This window comes from Pollicipes pollicipes, unplaced genomic scaffold (genome assembly GCF_011947565.3).
Source record: "Pollicipes pollicipes isolate AB1234 unplaced genomic scaffold, Ppol_2.1 Scaffold_4002;HRSCAF=4701_pilon_pilon_pilon, whole genome shotgun sequence".
NCBI lineage: Eukaryota > Metazoa > Arthropoda > Thecostraca > Pollicipedomorpha > Pollicipedidae > Pollicipes > Pollicipes pollicipes.
Genome location: NW_023596420.1, coordinates 16,033,497 through 16,056,755, shown reverse-complemented (window position 1 = coordinate 16,056,755; position 23,259 = coordinate 16,033,497). Strand labels below are relative to the sequence as shown.

The 23,259-nt window shown below is 52.3% G+C and overlaps 1 protein-coding gene across 1 annotated transcript in view; it reads right to left on the bottom strand.

The window, feature by feature from the left end:
* Positions 1 to 17,839: 17,839 nt before the first annotated feature.
* The window catches only part of LOC119094156 (SPARC-related modular calcium-binding protein 1), a gene marked incomplete at its 3' end in the record, with an annotated part of 50,076 nt that continues 44,656 nt past the window's right edge, over positions 17,840 to 23,259 (bottom strand). The window contains exon 15 of the mRNA XM_037217231.1: positions 17,840 to 17,929. Coding sequence (XP_037073126.1) covers positions 17,840 to 17,929 — 90 coding nt within the window. The remainder of the gene's footprint in view (positions 17,930 to 23,259) is intronic.

The following is a 23,259-nucleotide window of genomic DNA, read 5'->3' as shown; positions in this document are numbered from 1 at the left end:
ACCAAACAGCTCCAGCCCCGAGGACGACACGGCCGAGCTAAGTGGGCAGGTGGGTCGCAGCCCGCACCAAACAGCTCCAGTCCCGAGGCCGACACGTTCCATCCTTATAGGGGCTGCGATCTTTGTGCAGTAACAGCATGGCGCCAATGCGACTGAATAATTTCAATGAATAGCAGTCAAGCTCCATGGACAGGATAGCAAAAGCAACAGCAGCAAAGTACTCGACTGCAGTGGGCAGCACAGTGGCATGCTGTTGATGTCCGTATGGGGATGACTGCGTGGATCGTAATGAAATACAGGCTGCCAAACGATAAGATCTATTCCCGTCTTGTTGAAGAAAAAGATGAAATTCAAGCAACGCGCCATGGCTGAGCGGTAACCTCGATGTGCAAGATTTACAAGTACAACGCTGCACTGTGAAGAGTTCACAGCTATTTCTTTATTTATCAATCATATCTTTTGTAATTGTTCAATGTGTATCACAGAAGCCTTCGCAACAGCGGAGGGACGGCGCGCATGTAACCGGCGCAGCCCCTTCCCCCCTACCAGAGTGGGATTCGAGTGGGGTTCGTGGTTCGTCACGCTACGAGTGGGGTTTGTCACGCATGCGTCAGTCGGCTGAAAGGAAAATGCGTCCAAAAGAATGCAACGTATACGTTCTCTTGACCTATAGCTAAGCTCTCTGCTCAGGGATATTCTATGAACGGACAGCAAAGCGTAGCGTCCGCGACCGGTTTAATAATAAACACGTTGGGGACCCACGTTTGCGGGATCGCACCCACTGCTGGGTTAGCACATGGTAGCACGATACATGACAGTGGATTATAGTACCACACACACTAGGGCCCTGTTCGATCCGTCGGAAGCACGTTTGTCGGTTGGAATGCGTGACGTCACGAGGGCTGACGGACCGTTCAGTGTGAAGGCTGACGAGAAGGTTTTTATTTTTGCCCTTATTTTTTCATTTACCTTTTTACTTAACTTCAGCCAGACACACTACCTATATCATGGTATACGGAAGTCTAGCCGGTTTAGAAGTGGAAGTGTGGTTCTAGTGTGGCTGGAAACATGGTCCTAGAAACCGGGGACAAGTCCCCCACGTCCCCCCGATGCCGTCGTCCCTGGTGACAAGTTGTGTCATTGAGCCGCATGTTTTATTAAGCTAGTGTTTTCTTATGACAGAGCATGTTTGATAATTTATGGAGAGCAAAGATTACCGAGGAGTCGCTGGAGAATTTGTGCGCGTGCAGTCAGTTTACTCGGTCCAAATGTTTGAGCCTACAGCAAAATGCTTTCTCACGTTGAAAAGAAGGCACGCCAATCTACTTTCTTCTCCTGTGCAGGACTCGACCTCAGCCTCGTTTGAAATGCAGAACTAGACGTTCCAGCAAATCGAAGTGTGGGAGAGAAAATAACATCAACCCATTCAATTTCAAGGGTTAGGACGAGGATATGATACATGTCATAAGCAACAATAAACAACAGTTAAAGAAGTGTTATGATATATTACAGTATTTCTGTTATAAACTTGATCCGAAACCCTTGAATGGATGGATTTCTGGGATTAGCGCTCACACCAAGCAGTGCTGGTGTGAGCCATGCCTCCACCATCCCATCGCGCAATTCCAGGCAACCGCAGAAGTTAGTGGCCAAAGCGCAACGTACCACAATGGTCGGCACGGTCCGCCCTGCCTCCTGACGTCAACTGACCTTTAATGCGACCGCTGCCACCGGCCGCCGGCCATACCTGTCAATGGAAAATAGCGAGCACCCTAAAGCGACTCGAACCCACCCCGTCACGGGTCGGTGGATCAGAAGGCAGGCGCTCTAACCAACTGAGCCACCGGGACGGACATCTTTCGTTTTGGTGATTATAATGCTACGTAGTAATTGTAATGATAGGTAGTGATTATAATGAATGGTACAATGTCACAGCAATATGCAGTCGTGTTACGCGAACTCTTTGACGTCTTCCTAAAGAAGCATGCTTTGCAATCACAAATTTCAAAACCATGCCAACGGAACATTCGGTTTACGCTCTAAACTTGAACTGCTATCACAGGTAAGCACAGACGAGGGCGGCGGTATCGGCCAACGTTTTGGGGGAACAAGGTTGTGCCTGTTTGGATGAATCATGTCAAGCTATGTTATACGCATAATGTTAAGCATTAAGTTTTAATATTTTGGGGACGCCTTCCCTGGAACCGTTTGTGCGTATATAGGTTACGTATTTCGCAATGTTAAACTTGGAAAGTAGGCACGTTTGCATGCTATCTCGTGTAAAACTAAAATATCTTTAAGCATTTACCGGGGCTAAAAGATTGTCCACAAACGATTTGCATTACACCGTTTACGTATGTTATCGATTGCATTTACGAGGGGCATTATGCATATAGATGAGACAGTACGAATAACCTTATGCTTTTAGCATATACAGGACAGGGGGAGATAGATGTGATATTTCAGCTGCATGCCTTTACCGAAACAAATGTGAAACATTAGCTTAGATGAAGTCATATAGCCAAAATATGATACCTGCCACTCTAATCTCCTGTTTATTCTACGAGGAATGATGCTATTTATACTGTCCCATTAATCCGTTTTTACACATATTCGCCCACTACGACGAGCCAATTCAATACCTGCAAACCTCAGAACTAAACGACGGCTCTGTCCAAGAGGAAGCGATTTATTGAGTCATGTGCTCCATACGGATGCATTTTGTTAAAGGGCCTTGCTCGTAACAATGAAGTGGCATGAATATTTCGCTGTTGGAATAGAATGCAACTTGATAGAAGTCAGTGTTTTCCGTGAAAATATAACATTGTCGTCAGTGGGCTAATTCGCACAGCCAGGGCTTTGGAAAGGGGAGGGAGCACAAGGTTGACAAAGGGCCCCTGGTGATGAAAAGGCCCTCCAAAAAAAAAATCGCCGGATATGACGATTTTTTAAATCATGGCATTCTTTCCTTTGGTATTTTCAAAATGTAGCGCTCTGTAAAAGGAACAGAAGCCTGAACCTATCACGAGATAAATTCTATTTGAATTTTATAGTCAATAAACTGAAGGAAAAGTAAATTAAACGATCGCAAGAAATCAGTCGCCGGCTCTCTCCATTTTGAAAGTCCAGTGACCTCTTTCTAAACCGGTGGAACTCCAACGCTTCGTCAAAGTTTTAGCCGAGTTCTCCAAAGATGCTAGGGACCCCGTGAAAATAGATTGTTAATCAAAGTGGTTCATCATTTTGTAGTAACTTGGCCATGTCATGTTTTTTATACGATCAACATCTAGTCAGAATCAATCATTTTTTACAAATTTTGTGACGCAGTTTTGGAGATGCGCGCTCACCAAATTTAGAAATAAAAACATCTACGCCCAGCGTCGCACTATCCGCAGACCGCGCAACGCCAGTCCCATGGCTAGCACTAAGTAGTGACCAACGTGAGGACGAGAAAGATGACGCAACTGAAAGAAGTGTCTTTGAACGCTCTAGGACATCCAATCCTATATCTAGAAGGTTGTTTGAGCGAGTATTTCACCAGCGCGATTTTTAGATTGGTGCTAAGAACGGTCTTTACAGCACTGCGAAATATCGCTGGGATCTCTTGTTAGAGCTGGAAGAGTAAAGGTATAATGTCTATTTCCGTGTCCCTATAGCTGTTTACCTATCCATATAACATCCCAAAAGTTGTGAAAATGATACGCCCAGTTAAAACTTGGAACAGTATGGAATGATTTTAAAAGGCATTCGAAACCAATATTTCATGACGGCTCTCGCGCGCACAACGCCTGTCGCCTAGTGTTAATTGCGGCGGCCAACGCCGTTCGGTTCTACGGAAACTGCAGCTTAGACGGTTCTGTAGCCTGGACCCATACCACCACTGTCCTTGCTTCCGGGATTTCGGGCGCGCAGGCTCAAATATTTTGATGTAATCTGTTTCACTAACAGATATGCAAAAGGTCTTTTGCTGCGCGGGTCAAAAGACCCGCGCAGTGGGCCCAGACTCGACGCAGAAGCCCTTATTGATGCACAACATCCCTGATTGCCGCAGGTGGTCCAATAACTGGCACGTAGACTCCAGTTCGGCTTAACGGGCCATGCTAGAATGGGGTTGAAGGGTCCGCCATCTGTTCCTGGGGGCCATGGCTGGCACAGGACCCTCCATCTGCCTCATTGTAAATACTCATCATAAGTTCTCATGCTTCCTTTCATTGCCAGAGGGCCTCGACCAACGCAAGAAGCCACTGCCATTCGGGGTCCTGTCCTGTCTCCGTTGAGCAAATGCTCTTCTGACCGACTCGACATCCCTTGTTGACGCTGAACACTCTGTTCGGCACTGGACCCCTAACCGATACGTAAGCCCGCATTGTTGCAGGGGCCCCGACCAGTGCAAATCGTCAGGATGACCTTGTTGTCGCTTGGGAGATGAGCTCCAAGAGATCTGACCCACACGGAACCCACTGTTCGGTTTTGGTGATCTCTGGCCGAGATAGAGAAACGCTCTGTTTCAGGAGTCCCCAATCGATACAAGAGGCTCTGTAACTGACATTTGAGATCATGGCCCTACGGGCAGGGGCCTGTTGACCGTCCTTTCGTCCTTCAATCCTTTATGTCATCTTCGGCCAGCCCTTAGTTCCCTGCAGTCTTCCAACCGGGCCGTTGATCTTTGTTCTCGAAAGACACTTCGGCCCCTCTCCGAACCTCCTCGAACAAAGCCCGTGAACGACCAGGGGTCATTAACCGACACAGGACCGCTTTTAGGTCCTGTGGGTCTCTGATCGACACAAGGGCCCCAACCATTGCTTCAGGAACCTAAACCAATACAATTTGTGGCCACGTGTTCCTCCTCGGGATATGGGGCCCAAGGTTCAGACAGACTGGGTGCCAACTGTTCGGTGTTCGTGGCCTCTGGCCGACTGAGACACCCACATTGTCACAGGCGGTCCTCAAACGGCGCAAGAAAACCTCTGACTGATATTTCATATCACGATCCTACGGGCCACGATTCTTAATGTGATTTACATCCAGTTTTTTCTGGCCCTTATGCCTCCTAACCAAGCTTTTGATCGTCGGTTCCGGTGAGCCGCCCTGGCCCTCCGCAGGTCTCATCGAACGCTGCCCTTGGTCGGCTCGGGCCCCCTTGCGAACACAGGACCCTGTGTCAAGCGCCGTGGATCACTAACAGATGCAGGGGCCCCAAACAGTAGAAAGCGCTAGCCCCGGGGTTTGTGGCTGATTGGAAAGATTGGGGAGTAGGTCCTTAGGTCCACGCCGACAAGCAGCCGACTATGTGGCGTGGTGGTACCTGACCGACATATAGTCCCATATCAATTCAGGGGGTTCCCGTTTATCGCAAGAATCGCTCTGACTGTAATTTGGGGGCACATTCCACAGGTCGGGGCCCTTGAATAAAACTCCGACCAGCGCTTCGTGCCCTTAAACTTGCCCTTGGTCCTCGGTCCCGATAGCTCTTTAAGCTCTGCGGGCCTCCTCAAACACTGCTTCTGGCCGACTCGGGACCCCTTGCCATCACAGGGCCCAGTGCCCCTGTTAGGAGTTTTGGGGCCCTGACAGACACTGGGGTCCCGACCGATATAAATCACTGGCTCCTGCTTCGTCAGTGCTTGGGGAATGCGCCCTCAGACCCATGCCGACACGGAGCCGACTGTGCATTATTGGTGAAGTCTGACCGAGATATGTGCGCTTTTCCACTGAGGGACCCCTGATCGGCGCACAGGGTCCTCTGGCTGGCATTGAAGTGCCTGGCCCTGCGGGCCGAGACCCTGAGTACAACCTCCGGCCGGCCTTTCGAGCTCCCTGGACATTCAAGTCGGAACCCTATTCTAATACCCCTCGGACCCTAAGAGGTGTAAGGGGGAGCACGTGCCCCCGTGTCCCCCCCCCCCTGCTTACGCTACTGAGTGGATTACTCGAGCTGTACATGTTGAAATTCTTCACTCCTCGTCAGTTGCGAATGGTTTCACAGAAGATAATTTATTGGCCTTTGAGAAAAACTGTCTCACATGAGAGGCACATCGTAAATATGTCAGTTATGTCTGTGTTCTTAATGAGAAACGCCTTCTACAACGGCTTTGTTGAAACCTTTCGGGTAGTGGAAGGGCTCACCGCGCTTTATGCGCAGCGTCGCCAAACCAAACTGATCCGTTAAGGCATAGACATATAATCAGGTATGTATAAGGACTCTCATGAATATGCTCATGGGCATATCAGCCCCACGTCAACAAAAGAATCAAACAAGGAAAAACAAGAAGATTTGGGAAGCTGGATCACACACCTTCCGGGTCTTATGCTGATTTCATGAGCTTTGTGCTGCTAAATCACACAGAGCCCAAATGTACTTTTTCCCGGTTTCTGAGCCTACTGATTGAGCATCGCGTCTGGAGGACTTAAAACTTAACGGAATATTCCTCTCTACACTTGTTACATTTCTGAGCTACTGCGCGCATTTGCTTAAGGTTTTTTAGGGGGGGGGGGGGGTCGGAGGCGGGCTGCAGGTCAAAATGACCCTAGGACCCTGACGGCCTAGAGGTCCCAATATCAACCAAGATACGGGACGTTTAAGAGTGACCTGATGTGCTCACCAACGGTGGACGATACTTCATCGTAGCACCTTGATCAAATGGGCCGGATTAAGTCCACAGGTGCACCACCATCTTTCAGAACAAGCTGTAACTGGTTGATATTCGATGGGTAGGCGAGAATTTTTGATTCGTTACCAGATTTTTTACCGCAGTTAGCATGCTAAAGGGGCCTCTCCATGAACTCTTTTATGACGTACAGCTAGGACTTTCAGCGGCGGAGAGATAAACTGAACAGTCAAGACGGGTGACCTGCAAAATCGCAGCAGCAAGCCATCGCCCGAGACAATACTTTCTGGTATTTCATTGTTGTGTGGAATCGGCAACGGTGTCTCCCGCAGGTAACTCGCGGTAGGAGCTTCAAATAAACTTGCATGCAATTTCGATAATACCCAGCCATCAAATGCACTAGAGAAAGTAAAATGCAAGAGAAAATACTGGCGATGGAGGTTCCACGACTTCACCTCGCGTTGTCGGACTCCCGGTCTCATTTTAGCCCCCCCCCCCTTCAGTGGCACTGACCTAGCCGTCGCTGGGTGACTGCCGTGTGACTCGCCTTCTGATGATCAGCTGACCTCTTGCCGACCCCGTAGTGCGTCAAGCCGACGCTATCCTCTGCGCGGTGCCGGCCCCTGTGTACCGCCGCCGCCCGGTCCGCGCGGCGCCCGCAGCTGTGCTGACTGTCGCCGTCGGCCGAGACAAGGCCCGTCTGAGGCGGGGCACCGTCGGACACCCCTGGCGCCCCGGACACCCCTCGGTCGGCCGGCCGGCCGCTGGGGCAGGCTCTCGCGGCAATCGAACACGACCGGGCCATCGATCCCACGCGCACGGCCGGAGCGCGTGCGACAGAGACGCCTAGCGGCCAACGGCGAAGTCGAGATAGGCCGTCCACCCGCTGGGAAGATGGCATAACCATAACAACGGTCTGTTTTATTTTGAGTGCAGTTCTGAGGAGATGCAGACTGGGCAAATAGCAACAGCGATTATTTGGTCAAGCGTTCTTTGTGTTCTTAGGCTGCTTCTCCCCTAGGGGCCAAGTTTGGAAGCTGCCGAATATCTGTTGACATTTTGAAAGATATGGAATCTTCATTTCTAGCACGAGCCATGCACATTGAAAAATATATTGAATCTTTACTTCTATCACATGTTACGTAGCGTGGTCGGAGCTGGGCAGATGAGACGTGACCGGTTGTGACACGCGAGGCTTAGAGGCCTTTAACAGTAGATTTATTTGCATTGAACAGTTTCGTCCACCATCAGACATCCTATTCCCATTCGTGAAGAGTTTGACACAGAATGGTTAACAACATATGGCCTGTTTTGAGCGCCTTACTATTTTGCATAGTTAATCGTAAAAAAAAACTACAATAACTAATACTTCAATATTTCCGCAGGCATCTGCTCCACACTTCTTGACGTCTCCAGCCCGGGCGCACCCGTACCCAACATATTCCGTAACTTTGGTTGTTTCTCAGTGTGTGCGGAGATAGGTATGGTATGGTATAAGTGTATAGGTATAGGTATATACAAAGGTATGCTCCACCCATGAAAGTCTTCACTGTGGATCACTGAGCTTAGACTTTTCCGCGATCTATGGAAGCATGTATGTGCAGATGAAAAATGCAGGGAAAGGCTCGTGTGGTGGACTTGCTGGGGCGCGCAGACTATGACGAACCATTTGTCGACACGGGCTCTTCCTCACCGGTCACAACCAATTCTCCTAGCCCACACTCATGCATGCGTATTGCTCGTACACGCGCGCACGTATTGTAACTAAGATGAACAAGACTCGCCACGTGACAGGATGTGAACAACGGGTCTGCCGCTGGCGAGGCACCTAGAGACCCAGCTTCAAAACCGTGTTTTTTGGGGTTCTGATTCAAGCGAATTAATTCAGTTTTAGATGAGTCGGACTCTGGCTCGTCTCGGAATAACACATGCTGGGCACCTTAGACGTTATGAAACGTTGAGTATCATTCAAGCTTCAAACATAGTCAAGGAGCATATAAACAGCGAAATGATGTTGCGAAAAAATGCTTCGTTCTATAGAGCGGGATTGGGTACAGAGAGACCGTAGCACGGCATCCGTATCTACTGTATTGAGTCGAGTGGAATGGATTACGTTCGTTTCTGTTGGTTTCGGTTCAATTTGGGTGTATTTGTTATGTTGAAGTTAGTCCAAACTTGGTTGCGAAAGATTTTTCACTGGTTGGTGAAGCTTTGCAATGGCACATGGTTAGAATTCAATAACTATGTTAATGCTGACCTGCAAGACATCACGTAATGCTTGGTTTGCTTAAAGAGAACGTTCCACATAATAAGACATTGAAACAAGCACATATGATGAAATAAGCTACCGTCTAACTATTGGCGTGCTTGCCATTGGAAAAGACTGCTTTAACCAACAGGATTTCTCTATTACGTAAATATGCCCCTCAACACGTCATTGTTTGATTTCGTCGTCGTACCTTGCACAACAGCTATTGAGAGCCAATTGACAGGGCTTATAGCTGGGAATCATGCTCACGAACGCCAGGTATGAACAACTCAACAATCATACTTTATCGGCTTAGATCGCCGCATGGCTAATGGTTGGCAGAATTTGGATGACGTTATTATAGCGTCATGGATGCCTGGTTGACCTTGAAATAGTCTTTCTGAATTAGGCGGCATATCATCATCTAGTGTAGCTCAGATATTAAAGGGGTTTAGACCTTAAAAAGGACAGGGCTGTGGACTGCACTGAATAATCTTCAAGATGGCCACTTCAGTTCAAAACCCTCGTACAAATGTGGAACACTCCCTTTAAGGTTATGTGATCTTGGGGCAAATGTCAGTTTACATCACTACGATTTCTAGCTTTCTGTCGGACGTCCCTCTGGTGATTTTCCAACATTCCTGGTATTTTTTTTGTGTTGACAGTCCCATTCCGGTAATTTTATAATGAGCCGAATCATATTCCGGGATTTTCTGCCCGCCGATCGCTCCCTGTGAGGCCTGGCGCCAAGACCTCCCTGTGAGGCCTGGCTACATCTGGTCGGTCGCAGCTCCCATAGTAGAAACCGCCGTCTGAGAAGGTGGCGTTCATAGGCCATTTCGTCTTTGCGTTGTAAACGCAACGGAATATCATGTTGATTTAACCATGATGCACTCAAATGACATCAATATGACAAGAACATGGCGACTGCCCCTATTTTCAGCATACCTTTACCGCCACCTGCCTTACCGGAACTGCGCGCTAGATAGAATGCGCATTCGGTGAGCCCGCGGCTGGTTTGTTCCTTTGACGCGGAGGTTCCCCTCAGAAAACGGTCAAGCTATTTTTAGATTAGCCCGGGGCCGCCGGCCAAAGGGGTGGGGTGGGGTGGGGGTGGGAGCGTGGGCAGCAACACACGACCCTATCCCCCGATTACAGCCCCCGGGAGGGGAACGCAGCGCCGCGCCCCGGTCAGGCTCGCCGGTCAGAAGCTGTTTGCGTCTCCGTCCGAGGCAGCAGTGTCAGTGTTGTGCCAGGGCCGGCGCGCTGGGATACGCCGGGAAGGGCTGATCTCCGGCTTGACCAAGCACGATGGGAACACTGGCCAAGCTCATCGAACGGGTGCTGCGGTTCGGTAAGCAACTGGTGCTTCAGCAACAACCGCTCACGCTCGTCTCTTTTTACCACTCAAAGGCTTTTTCAGTCTCTACACCATTCGAAATGCCCTTTCATATGACGTCACGACGTCCGCCAGTCCGCATGCCACGTTCACCCACTCGCCCACCGTTGTTCCGACAGGCGCAGCTGTCCGTGCCTGGGTGAAGCGCTTGCGCCAGCGGCAGCCCAAGTCTTCCGAGACCGTTCGCTGAGGCCACGGCGTCGATCTGATCTCCCGGCTGTCGGACGAACTGCTGCTGGAGGTGCTGGCGTACCTGCCGCCGGCCTGCGTGCTGCGCGCCAGCGCCACCTGTCGCCGCTGGCGCCGCCGTCTTGCCGTGACCGACGGCTGTGGCAGCGCTGCTGCGCTGCGCTGCGGCTGCCGCTGGCGCCGGGCGAGGACGCGCGCGTTGCCTGCGAGCCTGCACGCCCCGCTGGCGTAGTGGCCAGGCGCGCGTGCGCGTCAGCCGGCTGGCGCGACTGCCGGCGGTCCCGCCCGGCGGTCTCGTGCTGGACGTGGGCACGGACCGGGTGCTGGTTGCAGTGAGGGGGGTACCAACGCCGAGGTGTGGTCCACCGAGCGGCGCGGGGCGTGTCTGCGTGCTTGACACCGACAGTGCGTTCTGTCTGGGCGCGTCTTCAGCGAGCGCGCCATGACCACGTCGACCGACCACGCGGCGCGTGTGTGGTGCCTGATCACCGGCCGGCTGACTCTGTGTCATGCCGGGCCACACGGCACCCATCGAAGCGTTCGACCTGAGCGGGGCGTTTTGCGGTGACGGGTGCCCGCCGACCGGCGCATCGGCTGCTGGGACGCTGAGACGGGCCTCTGCCGCGGCCTGCTCGAGGGCCCCACGCCTCGCCGCCCGTGAAGGTCAGGTGCCGCGGCGCGCGCGCCGTCTCGGCCGACGGGCTCGGCGCCGTGCTGGTGTGGGACCTAGCCGCCGGGCGTCTCCTCTACGCGGTGGACCACGCGCGCGCGTTCGCGCAGTCCGGTGCGCTGCGGCCCTGATGGTGGCGCTGAATGGCAACGAGGGTGGCGGTGGCGCTGCGAAGCGGCCGGCTGCGCGTCACCACCGGCGACGAGGGCCGCGCGCGTGATGGACGTGCACACCGGGCGAGCGGTCGGCTGCGCGATGTCCCGCATGAACGAGCGCCTGCTGGTGGTGGCCGGCTCCAGCGGGAGGGTCCGCTGCTGGCGGCTGCCCTCGCTCGAGCCGCTCTTCACCGCGCGCGTCTGCCCTCCTGCCCGCCTACCGGATCGTGCTGGAGCACAGCCTGCTGTTCGTGCAGGGTGATGAACTGCTGCGCGTGTACGACGTCGAGACGGGCCAGCTGCACGAGAGCAAGCCGCTGCCGCGACTGGCGAGGGAGATGATGCGCGTGCACCGCGACCGGCTGCTCAGCCCCTTACCTACGACGAGGATGGGGAGCTGAGCTTTCATGTGGTGCATGTGTAGCCGAGCGGCGGCTCAGCCTTACCTACGACCGAGGACGGGGAGCTGAGCTTTCATGTGGTGCATGTGTAGCCGAGCGGCGGCTCAGCCTTACCTACGACGAGGACGGGGAGCTGAGCTTTCATGTGGTGCATGTGTAGCCGAGCGGCGGCTCATGCAGAGGCGCGGTGAACGTGATGGGGCTGAGCACCGCTCCAGAGAGCGCAGAGGGTGCTCTATCTGCTGACAGCCCAGGCTAGTAAAATTGAAATATGGTAAGTGAGCCTGGCGTCCATGTAAAGAACATATGAACAACGTAGAACGAGGTCTATGTTGTAGCGCCAGGCATGAAAAATGAAGATCTGGAAAAATTTGTTATGCATCCAACCCATGTAAACGGTAGCATGCAAATCCATGTGAACACAAACGATGTCAGGGCATATGGTTTCCGGTTGTGTCGCCATCACCATTCTTTCTACAAACCTAGCTGAGTAGCTAACTTATAATGTAAAACTTGCATAACAAGCAAATTTTTGACCGCTAATTTCCGCCTTTGAAAAACGCAGGTTTTTGCGAAACAACACATCGCTAAAATATCTGTTCATCTTAAACAGTGTGAGCAAACTGGGTCCCTATAAGCCGATTGAGTTGTAGGTCTACAGCACTGTAAAATATTGATTTGAATGTGAAGGGTGTTGTGCACGGCGAGTGCTACCAGCCAAGAAGTAATACATGTTTAATCTACCCAAAGTCTAACTCTTCGGCGATCGTCACAAAAAAACTGAATCCCGGGAGGAACTGGATGATCTTTCAGCCATGAATCGTCACAACCCAAACGCCCCCTTGGAATTGCTAAGACTCGAACCAAGATCCTCCCATTGCGAATCCAGTGCTCTGCCAACTGGGCTAGCCGAGTTTACATCAGTTGGTAAGCACTGGATTTGCGGTCAGATGACCCTAGTTTGAATTTCAGCAATTCCGAGGAGCAGGGATGCCACTTTATAGACTTCCGGGGGGGGGGCTTAAGCCCCCAATGCTGACTTAAGCCCTCTAATGCTCCTCTGAACTACCTCTACACGCGCTCGTGTGGGGGAGTGGGTCAAATTGACCGTTCCCGAAAGTTTTTTTCCGAAATGGTTTTCAAACGGCGCGGCCTAGCCGCGCCAAATTTGGTATGGTTGCATACAATTAAACCGCGGTTCGTCAGTTTCTAGGGAAACGTTCAATCTCGTGCGACATTGGAGTGTTAGACAACGCCATACATCCCTGAAATACTCTCTAGACAGCATAACAACTGCATGAACAAGTCCCATTGACCTTTCCAATTATTGATAACACAATTGCACGTGATATTCCATGTACTTTTTTAAGGTCAGGATAGGTACTATTCTAAAATGACCCAGGTCAACATTTGTTTTTAGGACCATACTGCCCTTGCGTAATCTTTGCCGTTTATTTAAAAGGCAAAAGTCAAAGCAGTCTCGTATGATTTTGTTCACTATGACCTTCGAAAAGGTCATGCTAAGTCCAGTGACCTTAATGAGCGTGTTAATTTTTGCTTAGGACAGATATTTAGGTTCTGGGGCACTTTGGAGACTGACCTAGAGTTTAACATTGTTTGACTTTATTTGACCCAACGGTTATGGCCCAGGAACTTAAAACTGAACGTAAGTGGGTTCACGTACAGGCCAATACACCCTGTGAATTTGGTGTCTCTAGCTCTCTTAGTTCCTGAGATCTCAGGGGAGCTCTAATTGACCCCTCACCCGGCAAAGGGTATCCAACCGGCCACCCGGGTGCGTGTTAACGCATATAAGCAAGCAGGGAATACTTACCCAAATAAATGTAGTTTTCACAAGAAGCCAGCTCACATTAACTTGAAACGGGAAGATATACCTCTACGAGAAAACAATTTTGACTATAGAAAATAGTCTTAAAAAGTTCTTGCTCCCTAAAATGTGAACATCAAGGAGGCACATTCAAGTGGACAAAATCCGGTGAGAAATCAGGATTTAGAGACAAGTTAGGTCAATCTTTTCGGCTGATCTACCCCACCAATTCTAAGAGGGTGACAGCCTTGCCAGGGAGCGTCACTTCGGCCGTGACGCGTTACACGGCTGAAAGCCGCGCATCTCCCAGGCCTTCTCAGAAAATCGATGAGCCTCTGACAACGGCTAGGGAGCAGCCTGCCGCTTGGAAGTCGTTGTGCGACGTTGAACAAGTTATAATTGGACGTTGCACTTCAAACATCTTGAGTCAAACGTTCAGAACAGCTATCACTAAACGCCATGGGCCGTGCAAAGGAATTGACGCATGGATTATGGAAATCGTCCAAACCAAGTGATTCCAGTGTTGAAGGCCCCTCCTATTTTTCCAACTAAGCTTTCCCACAGCAATGGAAGTGAGCACTGGCAGCTATCAATATGGTGAGTGAGGATAGTGGCTTTTGCTTAGTACGTTCTACGTCCACCCACCTCGCCCTGCTCTGGCATTCTAAAAAAGCATATTTGTGGTTGTGGACTTGCTTGCTGCACTACTGGATGGGAGTAATCAGCTATGCTGACATGCACACGATGAGTCCGCCGGCGTCTTCGGTGAGCTTTGATGCACGGCCTCATGCATTTACCAACAAGTCAGAATAGCCTTGGTTTCTGCTGCGCTTTATGTAACCAATTCCTGCAACAACGCCTGTGACTATAGCGCGCCGGGCTCCGGCAGACTGGTGACGGTCACGCGCTGACCCCGCGTCCAGAGTCTGGCGTCAGCAGACTGGTGACGGTCACGCGCTGACCCCGCGTCCAGAGTCTGGCGTCAGCAGACTGGTGACGGTCACGCGCTGACCCCGCGTCCATAGTCTGGCGTCAGCAGACTGGTGACGGTCACGCGCTGACCCTGCGTCCAGAGTCTGGCGTCAGCAGACTGGTGACGGTCACGCGCTGACCCGCGTCCAGAGTCTGGCGTCAGCAGACTGGTGACGGTCACGCGCTGACCCTGCGTCCAGAGTCTGGCGTCAGCAGACTGGTGACGGTCACGCGCTGACCCGCGTCCAGAGTCTGGCGTCAGCAGACTGGTGACGGTCACGCGCTGACCCCGCGTCCAGAGTCTGGCGTCAGCAGACTGGTGACGGTCACGCGCTGACCCCGCGTCCAGAGTCTGGCGTCAGCAGACTGGTGACGGTCACGCGCTGACCCCGCGTCCAGAGTCTGGCGTCAGCAGACTGGTGATGGTCACGCGCTGACCCTGCGTCCAGAGTCTGGCTCCGGCAGACTGGTGCGGTCACGCACTGACCCCGCGTCCAGAGTCTGGCTTTGGCGGAAGTCCAGATAACCCCTGGGCAAGCTGCCTGAGAGCGAATGCCAAACACAGGCCCAGGGATTTGAGCGTGGAGAGAGATGTTTAGCGGCATCCTGAGCAGCCTCTGAACAGCCCAACCCTCTGGACGAGAACCACCAGGCCTTCCTCAGATCTCTTCTGTGAGGCGAAGTCAGCATTTTTGCCTGCCGACGTCCACTCCCTGAAAGGCATGGTTTTTGCAAAGTAAGTTGAGCTGGGGTAATAAGTTGAAGCGGGAGGAGGAGCTGACCTAAAAAAAAATGGTTCAAAACACAGCCAAAACTCACAAAAAGCAGACCTTCCTCCCGGAGGTGACTTACTTCACTCTCAAAGTTGGGGGCTAAGCCCCCATTTGAAAGAACCACAACCTAGCTCTCTTTCTTTGTTGAGGGAAAAACTATTTGTGTCGTACAGCTTCCGTAACTAGCCGGAGAAGTCGGCTCTTCTCGTTTATCTGACGTGTTGACAGGTTTATCTGCACCCCGAAACGGCCGACCCAGTCGCGACGGTCCACTATCGGTTTTCACCGAAACGGTCACGAAGTGTTTCCGGACGTATTTTGGTAAATTCTGTCAAAGCGACCGGCGAACATTTCCAGCTCTGATATGAACAAACGTCACGAAATGCAATGGAGAGATGATATTTACAAACATTGTCATCACATCTGGATGAAAAATGTCGTCGCCAGACGCGCGATAACACACTCGAATTCTACAGGTGCTGCCGTCCGGATCCATTTCTTTGTGCAGCGAGCAAGCGAGCACCACCGACAGAACACTGCGCGTCAGTACCTGCATCACGTCAATCACGACACAACAGTGGGGAGGAAGCTGGCGCGAATGGCTGGCATCCCTGGCACTGCGTCTGAACGCGACACAGTCTTGACATGAGCGGGTGGCGTTCAACAAGGTAACCGTCTGACGGATGAGATCTGGGCCGGGCCGCGCTCGACATGCGGAAACAGATCCAGGCGCCTCGCACCCGCAGAGGCGCGCCAGCCACGCGCTACCAATGAGACATCAGGTACCGTGTATGGCAACGCTTCCAGGACGTGACGACCTGGGGCTGGCGGGTTGGGCCGTTGGAGCCGCGACAGCTTCCAGCGGACCGCTGAATAGCAACACCGCGCCTCTGAACAGACATGGGAGAAGACCCGCAAGATGTCTGAGGAAACCTTCCCCTGTGGCGGCCGTCCTGTTGGCGGTGCGGGGCACAACACACTCACTGTTCGCTGCATGTTATCAGACGGCTTCTTGCCACCTGCAACACTCCGTAGAATGTTGGCAACAAGTTCATAGCGTGGTAAAGGGGCGGGATGATATTAAATACGTTGGTTCAAGCGTGACGACATAGAGGCAAGCTATGGTAAGAAAACGCCTAAATGCGAGGGCTTAGAAATAAAATAAGCACTAGAAATATTGGGTGTAGACAATAAAGACAGTGAGGGCCATTGTTGCTAAGGGTAGCAAGAAAACACTGATGCGAAGGCTATCTGAATATGGGATTGCTGTCCAAACAACACAAAATCCTGAGACAGCGTGCTAATGATCTACATCATCGACATAAGTGCACATGACCATATGGCACAACAGCGGCATCAGTTGCGATGGTCTGAGGCGTGGCCGATTCCAGTCGTGGTCATATAACACCACAGTTGCTCAATTATATTTAATTTGCACTATAAGGTCAGAGCCATCTGCCCGATATGCGGGCAAGCTGGAGCCTGCTAAAACGCCACGCTAGGCGCCACAGAGCGGCTACCGGCTAGGAACACGCAGATCCGGTCCTCAACGTGACAGATTCACAAGCTTCCACGGCAGCTGCCGCCTGCTGGCCCTGGTGACCCCGGTCGAAACCGTCGTCCCCGCCAGACGGTGCGACGCACAGACAGTCGCTGGCCGTGTCACAGGACGGACCCCACCGCCGGCGCGTCATGACAGGTGCTGGAGCAGACCTCTCCGCCGATAGCGAGTTCGTGACCCAGCGTGCCAGAGCAGGGGCCGAGGCTGCACACCGCTGGCGAGCGCCTACAGCTGGTGAACTCTCGTCACCCACTCCCACGTGTCAGACGTGCCGCGGAGGGACGCGTTCGCGCGCGCCGCCGTCCCCGGCACTTGCCGTTCACCCCGCTCTGGTCTGTGCCGACCACGGCGAGCTGCTGGTGACGGCTCCTCCGTCAGCTCCTCCACTGCGGGCCGAATCCAGGCGACGTGCGGCGCTTGGGGCCCTCCACAGGCGACCGTGAGCACTCAGTCGCTAATCAGGTACGTCTCGAACGGATTTGGTCGCTTGGTCGGTCGACGTTCTTCTGGAATAAACGAACCGAGGCCATGTTTAATGGGGTGTGGTAATTGCCAATGAGCACGACAAATTGAAGCATGATGATGTCTTATTGTCTTCTATATACACTCCAGGGTTGCGTCTCAATCCTGAGTCAAAAACGTTAATATAGCGTGTGTCACATCACGAAAAACTGCACAAAGCCAATGTCTCACCGTTGTTCTGAGAGGTGCAGTAAAAGGACATTTGAACAAGCTGAACGAATGATTATTAGGTTTAAGCAGGTATCAAGAAAAGCGGTAAAAGAACAACCAGGATTAGTGATAAAAGGCAACAAACTAGCATTACGCTAAAAAATCAACACAGTGTTTTCCTGCACGCACTTCTGTCAGCCCCACATCGGAGGGTGAGTGAGCCGACGACCAACACGCGGCTCTGACAGGTGTCACTGGCAGCTGCTCGGCGCGCCGTCCAGCATCGGCGGCCTACCTTCGACGGCGCCGACACACACGCGCCACTCGTCCAGGTCGATCTTGCGGTCGTTGTTGGCGTCGCAAGTAGCGCGGTAGCCGCCGTCCACACCGCCTCAGGTCGGGGTCCCGCGAGAACTCCTCCCGCAGCGCCTTCCACTCCCGCCTGTCCAGCACCTGCAGCAAGCCCGAATTCATCGGTCACGGCTCGGCGGCGTTTGTGGCCTCAGGGGCGGCCCAGCCAAGCGACCATGTGTGTTATCTGGTCAGTCTCGCCGGCGCAGTGGTCGCTAGCGGTCGTTCGCATTTCGTTTTAAGCGCTTGTATGCGATATGTGTGTGATGCTTTCTCTTTGCCGTGAGTACATGATTGGCTTCGACTACATCGGCTACTGACATCAGTTCTAAGAGCACTGACAATTTCGTACAATCGTGCACTCTTTTTTAATTTCCTGTATGATGTCATGGACTGATGCTTTCATGCTTATACAGGCTGCAGGCCTTTTAAAGGAATTTTAAGTGAGCTGAAACATCCAAGTACATGACCGATTCCAAACATGGCTTTGACTAATGTACCGCTAAAACTACAACTCCACATATTATCCTCATGCTTCTCATCCCATGTTTCATCGCCCGAAGAAAAAAGACAACAATAAAAACTGTATCAAACTACTGGCTAAAAAACATGACTCGGCTAACACGCGGCTGGCATTTGCCAGAGCAGTCGTGAGCGACCGAAATATCTCGCTTATGCGGCATGGGAGGGAGGACAAAATTGACTCAGCACTTAAGCATTTTGCACTTACTCAGCATGTTGAAAAGGCCCTGATAAGTTGCATACATTTCCAATCGTCTTCTTTGTTTCACCACCCATCCCACCATACGTCACTGCCATCATGCATCAGCACAGGAAAGCCCCTTCCGTAGTTCCACGAGTTCATCCACTCAGGTATGACCTGTTCCGGTAGCATCAGACGCGCCGCCGCAGGCGGTGTTGCATCACACTGATCCAGGTAGGAAGACACCGCGCATTTGCAGCCGCCCGAATGGCATGACGTCATTTCAATGGCGCAATGAAAACAATGCAAGGTTGAGCGGAGGGTAATTGCGGGGCGGTGGCGTTCAGTCACGGCACGTTACCATCGCCGCCTGCGCCGGCTCCATCGCTGCGGCAAGCTGTGATTCACAGACGCGGACCGTCCATGGGGTATGCATAAGATGCCTATAGCCGTGCATATCATTCACCATGATTGAAGGGAGATGTTCATCGGTTTCCCACAGAATGCACGGCGCTGCAAGACTGAGCTGGAAGATATTCATAATGTAGGATCATTATGAATGAGGTCTCTGCTAGGCAGGTAACGGATACACGTTGCGAACAAATGCGATACCCGATCTACACCACCGAAGGCGGCGAGAATCCCCGCAAATAATCCCCGCAAATCGCCGCTTGTACATAGCGGCCAGGTGGGGATGTTACCAGCGACCGGCAGCAGCTTGCGACCGCTGGTGGAGCATGTGTATAGAGCATCGTGCAAGTGCAGCTGTCACGTATAAAATTGGAGCTAATGCACGCTAGCAACCCTTCCATCAGCCTGCATCTGCACGCCAAGAGGTGGACCAATGCCAAGTCCGGGTCATGCTGCGGCGTTTGTGTGGCCGTGCCGCCGACAGCTGCCGCCTTGAATGAGGCGGCGCTGGCGCTCGTCCGAAAACAACCGAGCTGCACCGGTCTCAGCCTGCGGGAAAACCTTCGAATTTTGCGAGCACAACATCCTGCAAAAGCAATGCACAGAAGCGGAACCGCATTACTGTTTGATGATCATGGCAAACAGTGTGCCTGTGATGTACTTAACCAGCCCACAAATACAGCCATAGCACCCCGCTTATCTTGGCGAGTTGGGACACATGGATGTCATAATAACGCTGTGACCATCCGGCCTCCATCATCGAACGCGCCGAAGCCCGCGGCCAACAGGCTATCAGACCCAGGAAGCCAGCGCCTGACGTCATCCACAACGCATGCGCAGTGAGACCCCAGAGCTATTTTTGCTGCCGGTGACTTGACCAGATGTCGTGTCCCGGCCAGTTCGACCTGGGAAGCCCTGGTGGTTCTGACGCGGGAAACTCCCACCGCTTCCGCACTTCGCCGGCAGTGAGGCATAGTGATATCCAGGGTGTTCTTACGTCAAAGTCGCGCAGAGTGCCCCGCCAGCGTGGGACAGTCCGGCGACGTTCGGGGAAGATACGGACATCCCGTCCAGACGGACACCAGCAAAACCCGCGCAGCCGCCGCTGGGCAGCCATTCGCCTGCAGACCGTCGCACGCGCCTGCCAGTCAGCGGCCCCCAGCGCCCCCCAGCTCCGAAACCCGAGACGGAACCGAACCCGGCGCCGTATCAGCAGACCAGTCGAAGAGCAGAGCCAGCGGGCGGCGAGAGCGAGCGGAGAGAGTGAGTGCGTGGAGCGGTGCCCGAGACGACACGATGTCCGGCCCCGGTCTGGAGAGCAGCATGGCGGCGCCGGAACTGAGCCCTGCCAGCCGCGACGGCTTTGAGGAGCAGCCGTTCAACGGCGCCGCGCCGCCCGGGGCTGAGCCTTTCGACGGCGTGCGCGCCGACGGCGAGGCGGCGTTCGGGCGCCGGCGGCGGCGTCCCAAGTGGCGCGACGTGGTTGATACGCGGCCCGCGCCGCACATGGACGTCGACGTGTACAGCACCAAGAAGACGGTGTCGCAGGGGTTCATGGACGTGGCGCTGCTTTCGGCCAACGCCGACCAGCTGCGCACGTTGGTGACCAAGGGTGACGCCGACTCGCCCTTCCACACCGTCTGCATCGTGTTTCTGTCGCTCAGCCTCATCCTGCAGGTGGTGATCGCGGTATGCTTGCTGTTCAAGGGCCGCGCCAACATCAACAAGTCGAAACACTTCCGAGGCTGCGAGGTGGCCAACAACATCTGCATGGTCGCCTCCGTGCTGCTGACAGTCTGCAACGTGCTAGCGTCGGCGTTCATGTCAGAGGTGCCCGCCTCGGCCGGCGGTGCGGCGGGGGCCGCCGCGGCGTCTCTGGGCGCGGTCTTGGGATGAGTCGCGCTCCGAGATCGCAGTGCGCTTCAGGGTATGGACCCACATGCGCTGCCCGGTGTCGCTCCGTGCCGCCTCAGGCCATGGGGCGCGCTCCCACAGGATGGATTCGTGTGAGGCGCCCCCTGGCCGGCCCGCGTGACAGGCCGGCCTGCCCCGGTGGCAGGGTGTGATGAAAGTCACACCAGCGTGACAAGACGTCACGCTACAAGCTACAAGCTACAATACTACGCCACGCCACACCACAATACGGTGCTACGCTACCTAGAAGGTAAAGCCGGACTGGACCGACCGGGCTTGACCGGCCAGCCGGAGCAGCCGAGGTCGCGGCTGCTCCGGCCAGCCGAACTCCGCGGGCCACGGTCAGCACGCACGAGGGACAGAAAGAAGGAGTATTGACAGTGACTGGACGCCGGCGCCTTCCCTCCCCGAGCGTGGAGGCGGGGAGGGCAGTGCAATATCGGCTTGGCCTGGCGGCCGGAAAACGCGGCCTCGCCGGACGGGGCGTCCAAACCGAGCACGATGAGTCAACGCTCGCGGCCCTGCACGGCCGGCCTTTGAATACGGCGCGCGGACGTGGGTGATTCATCAGCATAACAGCAGTATTCAAATGGGTATTACGACTTTGCCGCCAGCTTGGGAGCTGCGTGAAGATCGGAACACTGAGTTACCCAAGACACGTGCGGCAGACCGCCATATGTAGACACTGTATCCTGTGCGAATAATGATGTAATATATCACACTTACTCTACACAAACACACACACACACACACACACACACACACACACACACACACACACACACACACATATATATATATATATATATATATATATATATATATATATATATATATATATGTGTGTGTGTGTGTGTGTGTGTGTGTGTGTGTGTGTGTGTGTGTGTGTGTGTGTGTGTGTGTGTGTGTGTGTGTGTGTGTGTGGTGTGCGTGTGCGTGTGCGTGTGCGTGCGTGTGCGTGTGCGCATAGCAAACAAAGCTCGCTTCAGCGCAAGTTGCAGTTTGCTATGAATGTTGAGCTTATTTTCATCGTGATCGCACTTAGTTCTGTTGCTGAGTGAACCACTTGACCCAATACATTGGTAAAAGCTCCTACCACCAAATGTTCATACCATCAAGCGAGGCAACAACATTCAACGCAATAGCTGCAGCTGTTAAAATAAGACAGTCTTGAAGTTCATTAAAAGCCATTCGGCGGCGTTACTTCATCGACCATGCAACTCGCTCTATCAATTTCCTTGTTGACGTTACTTGCACCCAGTGGTGCTGATAAGCAACACTATATGTCACTACAAGTAGCGACCCAAAATATTAACTCACTTCGCAGTGTGCTTACAATAGTGTCCCCAATCCGCTACTGCTCATCCATAATTTCAGCCAACTGAAGACTATCATTCACTTCAGCCTATATTTACATTATCCAGCTACAGAAGAGACAGCAGTCAGCAGGGTCTTTTACTGCAAATGGCTTCGATTTCTTTGTTTAGTGGATGAGTTATTACTTCTTTACTCACTACAACAATTTTTAATTTATTGTAAGAAGTACAAATATTGTGTATTGGCAATAAGTATGCTAAAACTATTACACAATATTGCATATTACATAACTCGTTTTAAAAATAACTTATAGCTACCTGTACCTTCAAAGCATACAAGTCATTACGAGACTGCTTGTTCCATCATATCTGATGCTTGCTTTAAGATCCTTAAGTGTGGAACAATCCCTTTGATACGTAATGCAATATTAAACATAAAAGTGGCACGAAATATATCACACTTACTCTATGCTTAGAATAACGGCGAGCAAACGCGTGCCAAAGGTCTTATTTCAAGACACGTAACTTGTTCATTGCATTAGCGAGGACCATTAGTCACATAGATAAAACAGCAGTATCAGCCTTATTCCTCAGAAAAGCCAGGAAAATCGAAATATAGTTAGGTTGATATTTCGGCAACTGCCTTTCTCGAAACAATACCAGAAGTGAATTATTTGCTTTAATATCCTTAATGTGGAACAATCCCTTTGATACGCAATGCAATCTTAAGGATAAAAGGGGCACGAAATATATAACATTTACGTATAACATATGCATATAAAGTATAACAATATATACAAACAATTCAGAAATGAATTCACTTCTGCTATTGTTTCGAGAAAGGCATGTTGCCAAAATATCAACCTAACTATATCTCTATTCTCCAGGTTTTTCCGAGGAATAAGGCAAATACAATTGCCAAATTCAAGACATGTCAAAGGGACAGGAAGTGTGCTGCCCCGAACCATCGGCAAGTGCATTTTTTCGTCCTCTTAACACATTTCAGATAGCATTTAAACAGGACATCTCACTTTTGACGGTATCGAAGCAAGCATCAGATATGATGAAACAAGCTTACCCACAACTAT